At 40.6% G+C, this 17633-nt stretch overlaps 1 protein-coding gene across 4 annotated transcripts in view; it reads right to left on the bottom strand.

Moving 5' to 3' along the window:
* Window positions 1–16343, bottom strand: part of SLF2 (SMC5-SMC6 complex localization factor 2) — a 31056-nt gene extending 14713 nt beyond the window's left edge. The window contains exons 1-9 of one of the 4 annotated variants that reach the window (XM_027672221.1): window positions 16310–16343; window positions 11010–11053; window positions 9831–10537; window positions 9001–9058; window positions 6590–7770; window positions 3651–3733; window positions 2577–2690; window positions 2133–2300; window positions 212–314 (exon numbers count right to left, since the gene is read on the bottom strand). In XM_027672221.1, the coding sequence (XP_027528022.1) occupies window positions 212–314; window positions 2133–2300; window positions 2577–2690; window positions 3651–3733; window positions 6590–7770; window positions 9001–9058; window positions 9831–10472 (2349 nt within the window). In that variant the 5' untranslated portion in view covers window positions 10473–10537; window positions 11010–11053; window positions 16310–16343. Of the gene's footprint in view, window positions 1–211; window positions 315–2132; window positions 2301–2576; window positions 2691–3650; window positions 3734–6589; window positions 7771–9000; window positions 9059–9830; window positions 10538–11009; window positions 11054–15163; window positions 15371–15884; window positions 16052–16309 lie in introns of those variants that run through there. The other 3 variants (XM_027672219.1, XM_027672222.1, XM_027672220.1) reach the window with 3 other exon arrangements.
* Between the last annotated feature and the right edge of the window lie 1290 nt (window positions 16344–17633).

Genomic DNA, 17633 nt, shown 5'->3' with positions numbered 1-17633 from the left:
AAGGGGGGAAGAAAGGGGGGAAGAAAGGGGGGAAGAAAGGGGGGAAGAAAGGGGGGAAGAAAGGAAAAAAAAGGAGAGACTTCTTGATTTAGAAGTTGTTAGCCTAATGGAACAGATTCACAAACTTTTCTGATTATTCCTGCTACAACTGGCTTCCAGGAAATATATTATACATGTACAGAGTATAACTGCATGAGTAGCATAGACTTACCTGGAAAAGCCATTTCAGAATTGGTGTGGGACACAATATACAACTGTAAGAAGAACTTAAAAACCCATTAACAGCTAAATAAAGCTGCTGCCTTATACCAGAACTGTAAGAGAAAGATGGGGGTGAGGAAAGAGGATAAAAATCAATTAGTGGTTGAATCATTACTTCCACAAAAGCATAAGAACTTCCCCACCCCTCAGGTCATCAACAGCAAAGAAAGATCTGAATATCCAAACCAGATGTCATTCACATGCTATTACCTATATAAAATGCTATAGTAATCAAACCTTGATTTGTAATAGCAATCAAATTTACAAATGTCATTTAGAACAACTATCTTTTTCTCCAGAATGCCATAACATACAGTTTGGAAACATTTACATCATTAGAGAATAAAAGTTTCAAATAAACATTGATTTACACTACTGTACTGTGAACCACTATGCCTGACTGCACAGACAGGCTGTTATGCTCACTGAGACCAGTGAATAAGACTTTTAATTGTCCAATGACCTCTACCAACACTTTCAGAAGAAAAGAGAAAAAACATTGTTTTTAAAATACTCTTTTAAATAAAGAGTCTGAAGGCAATTAAAATCAAACAGCCTAATCTTACTGTGCAAATTTGTGAGGTGCAAAAAAAAAAAGCTGTTAGAAGAACAGAAAGTATGTCATTGCTATCACTGAATTATTTTAGTTTTAGTCTTCCTTAGGGAGCTAGGTATGTAAAAAGCAGCTGAATTAATGATATACAGTTTCCCACACATCCTTCTTTAGTTTCCTCCATTCTCTGTATCTACTGAATCAGGTAACTCTGTTGAGAGATCTGTGTCCTAACTCCTACATATACCCTCTACCTGTCTGACTGGGAAGACCTCCATGTGCCAACTGGGCAGCCAGTACGTGCCAGCTGTGCCAACTGGACAGAATGCATAAGCAATTAAATCATAATTGCCTTCTGTAAGGGATGATTAGCTTAATTCTCATTCCTCCAGTCACTGATTTACAAGATACTTTTGAAGCTTATATCCTTGTGATCTCCAAAACACATTAATAGAAAGGCCTGAAGCCAAAGGAGTGTGTCACAAACATCACTTCCTCAAGAGATGAGAAGTCACCCTCCTCCTCTTCACACCCACAACTGCACATATACATGTATATAAAATCCTTTAAGAGAAAGAATTCTCTCAGTTCCACTGATAGATGTTTGCAATCAAATACCAACTGAAACAACCAGAATTTTTCAGGATTTACACTTGTGGCATTAGGCAAGAATTTGTCCAGCTATTTATAGTCTGACAGCCTTGTAAATATAGAACAGAAATGCCTATGAGTTCCATAGCACTTGTTTATATACACACAGACACACTGATTGCCTGTGAGTGACTGAGTCTAGCAGGTGTCAGAGATCATGACGCTCTGCAATCCTCATTAGGTGAAGCCTCAAGTCCCAGGCCATTCCAGGACGGAAGCACTAAAAGTCTTTCAATAGACACAGTGCAACACTAGAAGATCACAAATCAGTTCACCACAAAGGTTCTCTTTCTATCTGGGGATAGTTAAGCTTATGTTCATTTAAATATTTCACTTCTGCATTTGTCTTCCACAAGCTGGTCAGGTTATCAACGATAGCCCAATGCAGCAGAAATATGGAAGAGGCCAGAACAGCTCTTTGTTTCTTTATGTCTCACGTAAGAGGTTTTTCAAGAATTGCAGAGGAGGAAGGAAGGAAGCTTCAAGTTACAATTTACTGTTCTGTAAAGCTAACCGAGCAAGGAAAATTCCAGGGAAAGGAAGTTAGTCTTGCCTACTTAGTAAGACAGAGCACATTTATATGCAAAGATACTATTTTATCTTAAAACTGCTAACACCGAAGAAAATTATATGAGTAAACACAACAAAGTAAAGAGGATATCCTTACTTAAGAAGCAGCTTTTCTACAGGATTTTGAGGGCTGAGGTAAAAATTCCTCAAGTCAAGGTTATGTTGATTGAAGATTTGCCCAGAAGCTGATAAATCAAATATATCTTCTCCAGGGTGGTAGTCAGGTATGGCATTGACTACTACTGAAAATCTCTTTGTAAACGCCCTGTAAAATTGAAAATTGCTTTTGTTAATTCAAATATTGAGAAGCTATTTGCTGCTTGAGACAATTATTTGCAGATGTTGAACACATCAGTCTTACGTGAAAGCTGAATTGTTAAAAATACAGTAACACCCAGGGAAACCCACTCAACCCTAAAAGATATAAAAATGGTCTACATTAAACATATTAACAACAACTATTGCAAATAAAGAGAGGTTTGGAAAAAATAAGCCAGAAAAGCAAAGAACTAGATTTAATTGGTTTTGGAGTTGGAAGGACCTGTGTTCTTCCGAGAGATCTTCATCTCCACTGCCATTCTCCTCATTTTCTCCATCGGAAACACTGTCGTCTCTTTCTATGTCTTCCTGCAACCGCTTTTCTAGTTCATCTACCCTGAAATAACAGTAGCAGCAGAGCACATCGTCACCATTTAGTATTTGCAACAGCAGAGAACAAAATCCAGGCTCTGAATGTGAACCCAGGAGGCAGTAGCCAGTTACACATGACAAAAGCACGCGAGACATCGCATCTGTGTAAAAACCAAGCATCTTGCTATTCCAAGGCACAAAGTGAATGTTTCCCAAAACCTAATGAATTTCCAGCAGTGCAACCAATCACTAGTTTGTCAGAGACGAATACACTCAACCAACTTCTGATAAATTTTTTTGTAATTGCATAAAACTTTCAATCTCGTGGTTGAATTTTTAATTTTTTTTAAATACCAAACAAATATTTTATTTGTTAAACAGTATTAGTTATAGGAGTATCCATTACTCCATAGTCAGTCAGCCCATAGTTACTAGGGCCAGATTCTTTAATCAAAACAGCTAATCACACATACATACCCACACCACCACTTGACATTAGCACATAAACCACATTTCACTTCCTACCCAAAAGATCTCTTGCAAGAACACTCATTAGTTCTGTTCACTGACCTGTGTAACTCACTCAGACCCCAATAGTCTACATAACTTTGGGAACCAAAACTGAGCTACAAATACCTTTGAAGAAACTAGTACAGTCAGTCTACATAAATATTCCTATTTCATGCCTGACCAGCAGCTGCTAGCTGGTTCAGTGACCTACCATGAAGGCATCAGTAAATTTAGTCTGGCTCTTCAAGGGTAGGCAGATGCATCACAAATCACTCCTTATTGTTTGGAAGGAGCCTGTCATTCAGCTTTTAGAGTTAAGCCGCACTTGTAGGTCCTGTCAGATGTATGTTGGTGCCACTAGCAGCCAGAGCCTAGCTTGTTGCTAATCAAACTCCATAAGTTTTGGGGAGATGAGGTAAATCTAAGCTTCTACAACACCATCCCAAATTTTTCAAACCAGCTTTAAGAAACAAACCTCCTAGATTCTTCTTTTTCCTTCAAGAGGTTTTCTAAGCTGTTCACATATGACACCTTGGTTACAGGAGGAGTCTTAGAAAGCTGTAAATGAAATAGTAAGAAATTAAAAAAATACCACAAGCTATCAATTCATTCATAATATTGTATTAGACAATAAACACAATGAAAATAGAAACCTCTTCCAATTTTAATGATATTTTACATGCAGATAAAAACCCAGTGGAGACCCTGCAAAACAGGATGATTAACAGGTTAGGTTTCTCAGTCCCCTGACAATTTTACATAATGGTCAAATCTCTCTCAGTGACTAATTTAGAAATGACTACTCTTCACGATAGATCTGAACAGTGAAGCAAAAATCTGCATCTCTGGGGCTGACCTCCAGCTCACCTTCACAAAGAGCATTAGCATCAGAAGCCTTTTACCCCACAACTTTATTATTGTCAGCCACTGAGACCCTGGGAATCCCCATTCTTGTGCACAAGACAAGAAACTCCAAAAATAATTCAGGACCCTTTTCTTAGTTTCAGAGTCCCTGGAGGGCAAAGTACCAGTGTTTGTTAAACCACCTCTAAAATCATCAGACAGAACAAAACTTCCAATTAAAATCCTAATAAAACTGAAATTAAGAAGTTAATAAGCAGAATTAAAAAGACAAAACAAAACAAAAACCCACAAACCAAACAACACGCAAAGCCTTAACTAATTTTGCTAGTGGCTTGTTTTTCAGTGGCCAGTCTTTTATTCAGCTTGTAGCAGACTCAGATTTTAAATCTTTTATGGCCGTGATTATGCTCTTTGGACAAGCACAGCCCCTCTGACACCACCTTGCTCTTCAGAGATACCTTTCAAATGTAACAAGCAGCATAACTTAGTTTGGGAAATATTAAGGTAAGAAGTCTTCAGCTTTCCCACATTTTTTATCTGGTTAAAATGTCTAAAATGACTGTTGAACAACTGAGGAACCAAAACTTTATTCCAATGTGGACATGTGCCCCTTCACACAACGCAAGAGAAGAATGTTAGTACATGCAAAAACCATGGTCACGAAAATGGTGGGACAGTTTCTAACTGCTTTGTCTTACTTGGCAATCAATTATGTAGGCCAGGCCAAATGTTGTGGTCACATACACATGCCACAAACATTTGATCTAGGCTGCATCTGTTTATCAGGCTTAACCATTAATTACGTAGACACATTGGCTAAGATTGTGGAATATGTATGTAAGTCTGATCTATAACACTCTTGCATAATGAATCAGAAGGACAGATAAAATAATTATGGCTCTTCAACATCTGCCCATGGAGGTAGTAACTCAGTCAACAAATAAACCATTCCAGAGACAGAAAAACATGAGGAGAAGGGGAGGGGGAAGAGAATATTTTTACAGGTATTCTGCTGTTCGTTTTCCACTGCAGGAACTAGTAGTGGGCTGACCCCAGCCAGCAGCTAAGCACCACACAGCTTCTTCATTTCCCCATCCGCTCGTGCTGGGCAGCGAATAAGAAGAACAAAGGCAAGGGAACACATCGGTCAAGATAACAACAGTTTAATAAGGAAAAAGGGATAAAGGGGAAAAGAAAAAGTGATTCAAAGGCAGTCACTCAGTACCTCTCACAAGCAGAAGGATGCCCAGCTAGGCTGGGTAATGGCTACATGCCAGACCAACTCTCCCTGCTTGGTTTTGATTGCTGAGCATGACACTACCTGGCATAGAAAATATCCCTTTGGTCATCTGGGTCTGCTGCCTAGGCCCTGTTCCCTCCCAACTTTTTGTCTACTCTATGGGGACAGGGTGAGAGGAAGAGAAAGTCTTGATGCTTTTCAAGTACTGGTCCACAATAGGTCTCTTACCAACACCAGTTTTGTCTGAAACACACAGCACCATACAGCTGTGGCAAAGAAAATTAACTCCAACCAAGCCAGGCTCAGTACAAAATCCCTTTGTTTAAATGCAGCCATTTCCAACCTGTACCAGCTACCAGGAATGCCACACACTAAGACCTACTGCAGAACCTTCCTTATTAAAACATTATTTTACAATAAAACTTCAAAATCACTACTTATTTGACAAGTTCTGATTGAACAAATGACCTAATTTTTAAAAACACATATCAATTCATCACTGTAATATGCTGTACACAGGGATTGAAAAACACTTCTTTTATCCTTTATGAGCAGAAGTAATTCAGCTTTTTGAAATCCTTTCTGAAATACTTCCAATTTCCATGAAATACAACCTGAAAGAAAACATCACACTGACTTGTACACAAATCTGACTGTGTCAAGGATATATGACTGGAGTCTAACACACAGATCTCTCAATGTCTACATCTGGCTGCACCATCCTTCAGACATTCCAAGGACAAGCACAGTAACAAGTACGTCCCTGCTCCGACTACATTGTAACTGTACAGTGTAGGACCCTTAAGCCAAGTAACCAGTTTTACAGGCAAATAATTCTGAATTTTCATGCATTATGAGTAAGGGAGAAAACCATATAAAAATGTAACAAAACAAAGCTGATTATCTGCTATCTCATTCCACTTTGCTGTAGCTTTAGTGGGCATAATGAGAATGAACAAGAGGTGGCAAAGTGTCGGTGTAGAATAGATTTTTGATTAAAATTCATGTAAAACAACTGTTATCAATCACTCATACACATTCTGATTGTTATTACCAAGGGATTCTACTGACACCACTTAAGACAAAAACTTGACTATTTGATTCTACAACAATATGTCTCTGTCTGTTACAAGAATTTAGTAAATAGTTATGGTTTGTGGATGGTAGTGAAACACAAGGTAACAATTTAGCACTCACTGGGCCTTGTACTGTGCTAAAATCTGTATTATTTTCCTTGCAAATAACACCCATAAAAGAATACTTAAAAGAATACTTAAAAGAACATGCTTTTTTGGGTTATAGACACTTACATGAAGCTTCAGTAATGGAGTCACAGTGTCCTGAGAAAAACCATCACAAGATTCTCCTGAGGTCCCCATCTGTGGCTTGAGACTTGAGTAGAGAACTTTTTGCAGTGGCATCAATGCTTCTTCATCATCATCATCATCATCATCCTCATAATCTAGAACGGATTCCAAAATCTCATCTTCACTATCAGAGCTGCTTTGTGATTTTCCATTCAGCTTGGACTTGCCTGTAGAGGTGTTTTCAACTTTTAACTCTCCTGAGGATTGTGAAGACATATGGCTGCTGTCCTTGCAACATTCTCTCAAAGGCAAAGAAAGGGGAACATTGTTACCAGTCTCCTGCGAGGGTGCAAGTTCCCTGGATACTTCCATTGTATAAGAATCAGAAGCACTTCCTGAAGTCCTGTGTTTTGTTTTTGAAAAACTGTTGCTGTATTGAATACTGTTTATGTGTGCTTTATCGTGTTCATGCCTTTCTGTTTTTTTCCCATCCTGCTCTTTCTTAGAAGCATCCAGTACCTGAGATAAGCCAGCAACCTTGAGAGGAGATTTCACACACTTTGTTTGTGTTAAGCAGTGGAGAGAAGGCAACACAGTACTTTTTTCCTGAGAAAAAGGAAGGGACTTTTCCAAGAGAAAACATGAGTTAGCCAGCTGCAATTGATTCTCTTTGGTATCCACAACAGAAATATGGTTATTTTTATCAGGGCTGTGTGCAGAATATGAAGATGGCAAACCTACAGTAGAGCAATTATTTTTCTCCTTTTCCTCGCTCGAGTTAAGGTGTTCCTTTGAAAGAGTAGAATCGTGTCTAGACAGGGCAGCAACATCCCTCAGCTGCATAACATCACCATGAGTAGACTTTAAAAAGATATGTTTTACATAGTCAGTCCTCCTATTCTTGCATTTTGAAGATGATCTACTAAAAGCAGGGTCATTCAAACTTGATACATCAGATTGATCTGAACTGTCTTCATCCACACTCATGGCAGTTTGTTTTCTTTTCCCAGGAGAGTCTCTTTGTTTGGATGTCCCAGAAGACACCTTAGGTGGAAGGCAGTGTGAAGGAACAGCTGGGCTTTTGGGCAAACCAGAGGCCATCTCAGATGATGTTCTAAATGCATGTGGAGAAGATGCCTCATGTTTTTTTAAAACCTGCTTTAGCTTTGGTTGAGATGGGTCATCTATGAAGTGTTTGAGAAAAAAGTAAAACACGGTTGTTATGTTTAAAAATAAAAATAATAATAAAAAAAAAATCAAATGCATAACAGCTTACCCTTTAAAGAACTAACTTCTGTTTTTAAGTCAACTAGGACCAAAATTTTTATCAGAAACTACAAAACTTCCATTCTGATTGAATACAATGGACCACAATTAAGACTTAGCTGATACTGTAATGTTATTACTGTAACTAACTTGGAAATTAATTTAAATCTGTTTATTTTAAAGCAGCTCTGTAGCCACCACAGAAACCTTTTCCTATACACTTGAATCAATCAGTCTTTGGAAAGAGACAACAGCCCAGTTAAGATATGGGACTGGAATAAAGTTCCATATTATGGGTATAAATAACAAGCAGTATGAAAAGTATTTTGGAAATACTTCAATAATTTTAACCATGGGCATAAAAAAAAAAAAAGTGCTCAGAATATGAAGAAATCTGTTTTTAGACTATGGTTCTGTGGAATCAGAGCCCACCTTCCTCACCATGCTTTCCTGCTTCCTGTCTCAAGCTGGCACCAGCACCTGGACACATCACAGAGAGCTACTTCATGAAGCTGATGTGGCTGAGAACTTCCCAACTCAATTTTGGCACTGCTGGCCAAGTGCTTCTGCAAGTGGAAAGTGATGCAGAGCAGCAAAGAGTCTGGTGGGTTTCCACAGCTATAGACCCTTCTTTTTTTTTTTTTAGATTTTATCCTACTGACCTACCTCAAGCTTCTACTCATGTGAGCTTTTTAGATTCAGGTCTACCTCCCATAAACAAAATTATGTGGTTAAAAGGGACAAAAAGCAACAAGAATACCAGGTAAACTTTAGTGATTTGTTCAACAAGAACGTTCTTTTTGGATTAAGCTAAAAGGCAAAATTTATTAACCACCACAGTAAATGTGGATTATCCAAAATGCAAGAGAAACCATAAAAATAATCTGAGATGAAGGTTTTAAGACAATGAAACATCATGACTTCTAATTAAGTTACAAATGATCTGTTTTACACTAAAATCACAAATTACTTTTAAATCACTTCAAACTTGCCATATTAGAAATAACACTAACCATACAGCAGCAATTATTTTTTTTAGTGAGATAAAACAGAAAACATAACTTCAAGAAAAAAAAGCCATTAAAAAGAGACACTAAGTGATGAATCTGATTGTTTAATTAATTCCATATTAACAGCACTGCTCATACCTGAGGCAGTCTCTCTTGAACTAAAACGTGGTATTTTTCCTAAAGAACATCCATTTCCCTAAAAATAAAGACAGAGGAAGGAAAAAAAGTTAATTGCATGCTTTTTAAAGCTAGGATGCTGACATCTCGAGCCAAGTGTTGAATCCAGCACAGACATAGTTCCACACATGCCCAAAAATACATTAATAGACCTCATTTCCAGACAAATTTAAAACAACGCTGCAAAAATCTCAAAAAAAGAACTCAACCCAAATTGTATGTATTTTCTTCAGATTAAAGAGTGAACACAACTCAACCTGTAATGAAATAGTACATTCTTAATATGACCATTCCCATCTCTTTCTATATACTGTGTCTTAAATGCATAAATCTGAACTGCTATTCACTGTAACTTCTGAATAGCAGAAATTTGCCAGTCTGTTCCCTAAGCTACATGGTAAGAAAACACAAGGTTTTAAGGCATTTAAGGTAAAGGTGTTTTTTTCTACAAAATACAATTTCAAGTTACAATTTCTCTTGCATTTCCATGTTTATATCTAGCCCAGAATAGCTTCCTTGCTTTTAAACTAGGATTTTTCTTTTATTGTAAAATGATTAAGAACTGGTTTACCCAAGTATGACCTAAAACTTAAAACAGCATAGCAAAAGAACATGAACTTTTGTTACATCTGAAAAAGGCAGCACCAAGAATCTGCTCCTACACTTAAACTTAAAAAAAAAAAATCTGCTCCTACTGCAAACTTAAAAAAAAAAAAAATTAAAAAAAATTTAAAACTTCACATGCACAATGGGTCAGTGATTTCAAACTTTAATGACCCTTTCAAACACACCTGATACAATACATTTGTTCCTGAGAATGGTTTTACAGGATGTGGCTTAGAGTGTTTCAGTTCCTGTTTCTTCCGTTCCCTTTCTCTGCAGGGAGCTTCCAGTGACAACCTAAATGCAGAATCAGTAGGAGAGCAGGGCAATTTCATGGGGGAACCTGGGCTTTGGCACAGAGATGTGGTGATCACAGTGCCAGTATTTCTAGTGCAGGCTTTTCGAGCATCAGCTTCTGGTGGTGAAACACATTTGTCAGAGTCTGAGCTAGTGTCTGCTAGATCCATACAGTCATTTTTCTCTTCCCAACTATTTCCATAAGACAATGGTGCTCTTCCTACACCCAGAAAACTCTCCTTCCTCTCCTGTTCTGGCTTGACAGTCTTATCCTCTTTGGCCAAGAAATTGCTCAGAGACCCCGCGGTAACAAAGAGTTTCTTAATCTCAACTTTTGGGTACAATGAACCCGATGCCTTGCACACTCTGCCATTCTCTAAAATATTTACACTGTCCTTTTCCTCAATTCTTTTTCGAAAGGCATCTACCACAGGACTTGTTTGGTGTTTGGTCTGGCATCTTTTTCTTCTGACCTTCTTTGGAGAAGATATTTTCCTTTCAAAACCTTCAGCACGTAGAACTGACAGTCCCATTCCTGCATCTTTTACATTTCCTCTGTCTGGTGAACACAGCACTATTCTGTCTTTACGGCCAAGGTCTAAGAGACAAAAGGAAAGACAAATTATTCACAAACACAATATTGGAAGAAAAAAAAACAAAACAACAAACCTTCTTGTACTATATTACTTGATAATTTATCTCTCTCTCTCACACATAATAAGTAAAGTTACTTAATCATTCAGTTTTGGTATTGCCATGTGACTTATTTCATATCAAAGAATCACATGATCTACAACATAGCTTCAATTGTTATAAATAATCTAGCTTAAGCAAGCCAATAACTTGAAATAATAATTACATCACTATTTAAAGAAATTAATTTTAACAGGAAATTGACATTTTCAGTTACATTATTAGGAAAAAAATTAAATGTGCACATTTTGACCTATGTGGTAGGCTATACTCATTATGTTGCTGCACCAATCTGGAATGAGATTGGACTATAATTCTGCACACTTATATAATTAAAATTCATATAAATTTATTCCATATAAAAACTACATATTTACCTTGACTTAAAACTGGTTTGAAGAACTCTGTAATGGTCTGGTTTCTGAAGAGAAAAGAAAACATAATTTTATCTTTTTAAAAGAACAATACCTAAATGCCCATACAGTAAATATTAATAAAATTAAAATACTGTAATTTATTTCTACAGATTTTTTAATGCCAATAGCTCTTAGTGCTGATAAATCAGAAAAAGCATCATCATCCCCCTCACCTTCTAGCCTTCACTCTGCTTGGCTAATGAAGTCAACCTGTCAGTTTCCTCACTCAAACTGTTTTCTTTATCATCCTAACAAGTCTTAACTACTCTTCCAGCTTAAACTAAGTTTTCCTGAATAGGACCGACCTCATCTGCTTCCAGTATTCCAGGCAAGATCTCACCAGCACCTTATATGATGGCATTTAACAACCTCCCCATCTCTGCTATCACTTTGAGCTGATAACTACTACTAGTTTTTGTCTGGGTTTTTTTAAGGTTTACAGTGGTATAAAGCTGGGCTCATCATTACCCTCAGTGACCAAACCCTCTTCAATGCATCATTGGTTTCAGTCAAGTCTAACCACAAAGTTCTACCTGCAAGTTGTAAAGCTCAAATACTCCTGTAACCTTCTTCTTGTGCCACAAAGTTCTACCTGCAAGTTGTAAAGCTCAAATAATCATGTAACCTTCGTCTTGTGGTCTAAAAGCCTTTGTGCATCACTGCTTGTTGCTTTTTTCACACATCTAAGAAATGATGAGATGCAAATTCCTATATGCACTATTACCCGACTGCTCAGCAGGAATTTGTACCAGCACTGTCCCTTAACAATGCACATATATCAGTGGTCTCCCTCACAGCACCCAGCACCAGCATTTTCTGGCTTCCAACAGAAACAGCAGTCTACAACCACCTACGAGACAATTAATAGCTTTAATTCAGAGATATTTCTCTGGCAAGAACAAGTGGAACATGCGAACTCCAAGGTGTTTCTCCACTAGAGAACATTGTTTCTAAAAACGGGCAGATTGTCTGAGCAATGTGCAACTTGAACACTAAAATACATCAGGATCTATGAACTTGCTATCTTCATCTTCTCCCACACAGTTTACTAATGACTTCAAGGTTATACTTATGCCTGTCTTGGAAGTGTCTCTTCAAGCAAAATATTGGTGTGAGAAAGCAAGAACACAGATTGGTTTAAGACCTCCTTCCCTATTTTGTTACCATTCTGTACCTTCCAACAGTGCAACAGTGACAATCAAGGAAACACTTACTTATTCTAGATTCTAAACTAACACATTCAAGCATCCATACATGCCTGTGTTCCCACAGAGTCAGTAACCATTTTTGAAGTTTAGGCCAGAAGAACCCACTGCTCGCTCATACAAAATGAATTTGGATTTAATTTTTAATCTTTCTTTAAGCTTGTAACTTTCACTTTTGCATTTTCTCACATGGCTTTTGCATTTTTAGCACCTATAGAAATACAAAAAGCTGTTTATAATGCACTGATACTTCTTAGATCAGACTACTGGTAAGCAGTGATATTTAAAAATACTGTAATTCAATGAAAAGCCACCTGTAATCAGAATGTGTGAGTGCATAAAACGGGGGTTTTTTTGGCTTACCAAAGAGACCAGAAAAACTTGTCAAAGACTAGCTGCCTCCAATCTGTCTCAGCTCAATTTGACATAGGCCAAAATATGCATTTTCTTTCCACATGCTACAACAACAGTGTTAAAGAAATTTTTGACATCAGGCTCTCAACTCCATTAGATAGGTTTACTGGCACAAATCAGTCATCTGGTAGCTCGAGCTGGTGCCTCAAAAGATGGGCCACAAAAAAAGGAAATCCCAGGGCAACTACACCCTTACGATCTAAACTCTGCATCCCTCATGAGAGTCCAGACCAATAGTGATTTTAGGGTCTGGGGTCTTCTCACTCTTCTTTGCTTCACTGTTTCATTATTCAGTGGTTGCTGTGTAATCATCTTCACATCCTCTTCAGTCTTTTTTGGACAATTCTGTGATCCATGTTATAATACAGTTGCTACTGTTCATATACCACAATTTATGGTCTGTCCACTCCAGCTATTAATTTTTAAGTAATATTTAAGCTGCTAACTTTGTCTAGTCTAACTCTCACTAATGTTCAGGGTATTAGCACCAGGTTTTGCTATAATACATCTTTCACTTACACAACAGAGCCATGTAGTTCAAGTAGAGTTCAACTCGTGGACTAACTCTTGCTGCTTATGTCACTCAGTGCTCAGCTACTTTCAAATAATACAAAATTTTCAGCACACAGGATCTCCACATCTCAGTTCAGCAGAAGAATCAAAAGGCTAAAATGCAGGTTTATTCTCTTCTGCTGACCGATTTCTCTTTCTGCCCTAGACCACCTTGATCTCACCTGCTCACAACACAGCTGTCTCCACCTCACATTCCTCAGACACATCTGCTGCTTGCATGGACTGCTCTCAAGCTGGAAAATCATCCAGTGCCCACAGCTTTCCACACTACATGTCTTTCCAAATCCTTTCTATTTTCCTAACTAAGCAACTGAACTTTCTGCCCAGTTAGAGCCCCATCCACATACGAAGCTCCGCTGGCAGGGCAAATCTCATCTTCAGTTACCTTTCAGATTCTTCTTTTCACCTAAACTTGGAAGACAAACCATGAAAGACTGAACTGTTAAAGATTAATTCCTCAACCATCGACCACTGGCAAAAAAAATAAATATATATGTTTGTGTATATATATATGTATGTATGTATGTATGTATACATACATATAAACACCGGTCATTTAGTGTCCTTTCACTCTAATCCACCCCAAGGGATCTTGTGTTACCCTTGCCTTCAGGGGTGGGTCATAACAAATCCAAAACCAAGGCCTTCCACCATCTTTGTCCTTGTTTCCACAGCCACTGATTCCGAATGACTGTTTATGTCCTTCACACACTGTTCTATCTTTTTGCTGTCTTTTGTTCTAAATGCAAGAGCTCTGTAGCAAAACTCTTGTTTATTCCATAATTACACAAAGCCTTGTACAATATAACTGAGGGAATGGAGGCACTTCCCTTTTTCCTGGGATAAAAGTTTTATTTGAATGGAGAGATGGAGAGTGATTTGCCTTAGACTACTTGTTTGAAAGTACTTATCCACCAATATTTTCTCCTTTGCATTTGTAACTCTGCTTTTTGGAAGTGCAAGGGTGAGGAACTGTCCAACCAGGACTCTGTATCGTATCTCAGTCAAGGAAGTGTACTAGAAACTTCAGACAAAACAAAGGGTGAAAAGAGAAAAAAGAAAGCATGTAATGCAGTACAGGGAAGAACATGAGAAAGAACTGGGCTTTCCAACTGCTTTTCACATACATGTGAAAGTACAAAGAGAACATGTGGGGTTTTTTTTATGTGAATGGGGTCCTGACTCTTCACAAACCATTTACAGGTTGTTTTAGTAAGAAGTTACTGGGTTTCACTCTTTACTACCTAACATGAAAATCACAGTTGTTTAATGTATATTTATCAACAACTACACAGCTCTGGTCAACACTTTATGGCAAAATATATAAATTCAGCAAAACCTTTTATCCCTCCCTCAGGATTACTCCCCCATTTTTGTGAAATCTCTCATCTTGACTGAGACACCAAGGAGACCACTAAAAACCCCCGAGAAAATGCAAAAGCCATAAATACATGATCTCGCCTGACAAAGAAAAAAGCTACACCGCTAGGAGAGGAACCTAACAGACCTTTTGGCCTTTCAAAACTAAGGACACAACCTGCATGAAAGAGGGAAGGAGGAAATTCACTTGTCTAAAAAGACAAAATCCCTGAGCATTTGGTAGAAGTCATTAGATTTTACAGCCCCACAGTGCTAATCTCTGACTGGATAAAAACTGTCCTTTTAAAAGGAAACACTAGCAATAGCTCAGAGAACGCAAATCCAGGTAACAGAGGGATAAACTACAAAAAGTTACATCTTTGATGTAACTTTGATGTAGCATCTTGAAAAGCACTGCAGAAATAGAAAACACAAAAAAACCATTCAGAATAGAAAGTCACACAGAAAACCTCACAGTGTTTTAGATACCTGCAGCAAAACCGAAACTACATTGTTTCACTTTCTCAGGCAAGAAACAAGATGCAAAACGAACCGAACTTTTACCTTCTCCCCTTCCTTTAGACGTAGGTGCTACCAAAAAAAGAGGATCAGAACAAAATAAGGTGCTGCTAACGGTATAAGAAAATTTTTACTTGTCTCATTCTGTAGGAAACAAAGGTTATTTAACTCGGTGGCCTCCAAAAAACCCTCACCAACTCTTTATCTGAATTTGGATTTCTAGTTAGCAGACAGGTTCTAAAAACTGTCACTGACTGCCACCGCTTCCACCGCAGACCGTGTCCCGCAGCACCGTTATCGGCACAGGTCCCGGCCGGGGCGGGTTGGGGAGCTGAACCTACGGCACCCCCAGTTCTCCGTTAGAGCCGAACCGCCAGAGCCGCTCAGCTCCACAGACGGGCTCTCCAGCACCGGGGTGTGAGACGGGACGGCACACGGGGGACGACTCCAGCATCCTGAAGGGTGTGCTGGAGACGCCAGCCAGAACTCGGCTGGACACTGCCAGACCCCTTTCCATCGGCCAACGAACCACCGGCACCACGTGCAAGTACCGACGAGGCGGCACCGGCCCCTCCGCGGCTGGAGCACCGCGGGGCTCTCACACCCCGCCCGCCGAGCGCCGGGGGGGGGGGCTCCCGGGGATGCTCCCGCGGCGGCCCCGGTAACCCCCGCCGGGACGCTCCCTGCCACCCGTCCCGGGCGCGCCGGAAGCCGCGGCGCCGACAGGGGCGGCAACAGCGGCGGCGACGACCCTCCCCTGCGGTACCTGCCGTCCTGGGACGCCTCCCTGCCCGTGGTCGCCAGCGTAACATGGCGTCGGGACATGGCGACAGGCGGGCCCGGCGACGGCAGCCCCTCGCCGAGCGGGCGGGTCATGGCGCGGGTGGCCCAGCGGGCCCCACACGGGCGAGGGGAGCGGCGGGTGCGGCCGTCCCCAGCACCATCGCAGGATCCGCGGACCGAACAGTCCCTCCAAACGGGGGTTACGGGACGGGCTGTGCCCGCTGTTACTTCAGGGGGCGGCCCGGCCGCTGATTGGCTGAGCGCTGCAGGAGCCGCGCCTCCCATTGGCTTCTCGCCGCCGGGGGCGGGACAGGGAGCTGGAGCGCGGCTGTGATTGGCTATCGGGAAGGCGGAAGGCGGGCTGGGAGGAGGAAGGGTGGTTTGGCGCTTTGGTCTCGTGTCACTCACCCCGCCACCGCTCTCTGATTGGTGCGCTCGGGGCGGGCCCCGCCCCCCGCGAGGCTTCGCGCCCCCTGCGCGCCCGACGCGCGCCGGCCCTTCACGGTTCCCCGGCGCGAACTGGGGAATTTTGGGGACACTTTGGGGGCACTTTAGTGGGGTACACCCACGACCAGAACCGTCCCACGAAGAAAAGCGGACATGGGGCGCCAGCGAGCTGCAGGTGGTGGGGCTTGCGCTGCATCCGTGAGAAGATCCAGGCTGCACACCCATCTCCAGAGCCGCGGGACAATGTTTGGGAGGGTAAAAAGTTGGGATGGGAGTAATTTTTTCAAAATCGCCACCAAATCCTGTGCCTTCGCATCCTAAGCGTACTGTACAAGCTTCACTCTGTGCCCGGACCTTCCCCTGAAAACGCACCCTCGGTGCGATCCCCTGTGTCCTGCACCACCACATGGCAAACATTTTGGACAAAAACTCAGTCCAGGAAACCTGAAGAACCAGATTTGGAAGCTTAGAGAATGCCAGTACTGCTATCTGTAATTCATATAACTAGTCTATAAAAATTAACAATGTCAAAATGTTTCTACACTACCTGCTTTAGCAGTGCCAAGCAGGTGCTGCACAGGTACAAGGAAGTTCCTGCCCATTGCCTGCAGAAAGAAGAGATCACAGGATCATAGATCTGTTTAGGTTGGAAAAGACATTTAAGGTGCTATGTGGGACAGTTTGTGCTGAAATCTGTTTTGTCTGAGGTTTTGCTTAGCACTTTGCCTAAGAGTAGAGATGACCAAGGCCACTGTTTTTCTAATATTTTTCTTGGATCCAGAAACACATGGAGACAACTGACTCAAATGAAAAGGAGTGACCCATCCCATGTCTCTTTCCCCACCCTTCCCAAGGTAGTCTGGCCTAGGGAAAGGCTGCAAAGGAGAAGTAGCAGAACTGAAAGCACAGGACAAAATACAAAACTGCATTTTGTGCACCTGAATATCTGAGTCTGCTCTGTACTATGCACTCCACTCCCTTTCATCATGCCCATCCCTCAGCCTCTGTTTTTCAAAAGCTTTCATCATCTGATATCTTAAACCCATCCTCAAAAGTGTAAAACACAGGCTGCCATCACAACATACACTTTTCTTCTTCCTTTCTTGAACCCATCCTACACATGTCCAGCCTTCAGCGGCATGCTCTCTGCCCCAGGGACCATATATGAGTATTATATTTGTAAAGAATCTTCCAGGAGTGGATCCTACTGTTTGACAACACACTTCTAGATCCACTACGCACAACAGTACAATAAATCCATGTTTATGCTTGGTCTAACTTCCTT

The sequence above is a fragment of the Neopelma chrysocephalum genome, unplaced genomic scaffold (assembly GCF_003984885.1).
Source record: "Neopelma chrysocephalum unplaced genomic scaffold, ASM398488v2 Primary Assembly neopelma1_97390, whole genome shotgun sequence".
NCBI classification, from domain to species: domain Eukaryota; kingdom Metazoa; phylum Chordata; class Aves; order Passeriformes; family Pipridae; genus Neopelma; species Neopelma chrysocephalum.
Note: the sequence above shows the minus strand (reverse complement) of the source record. Positions and strands in the feature narration are given on the sequence as shown.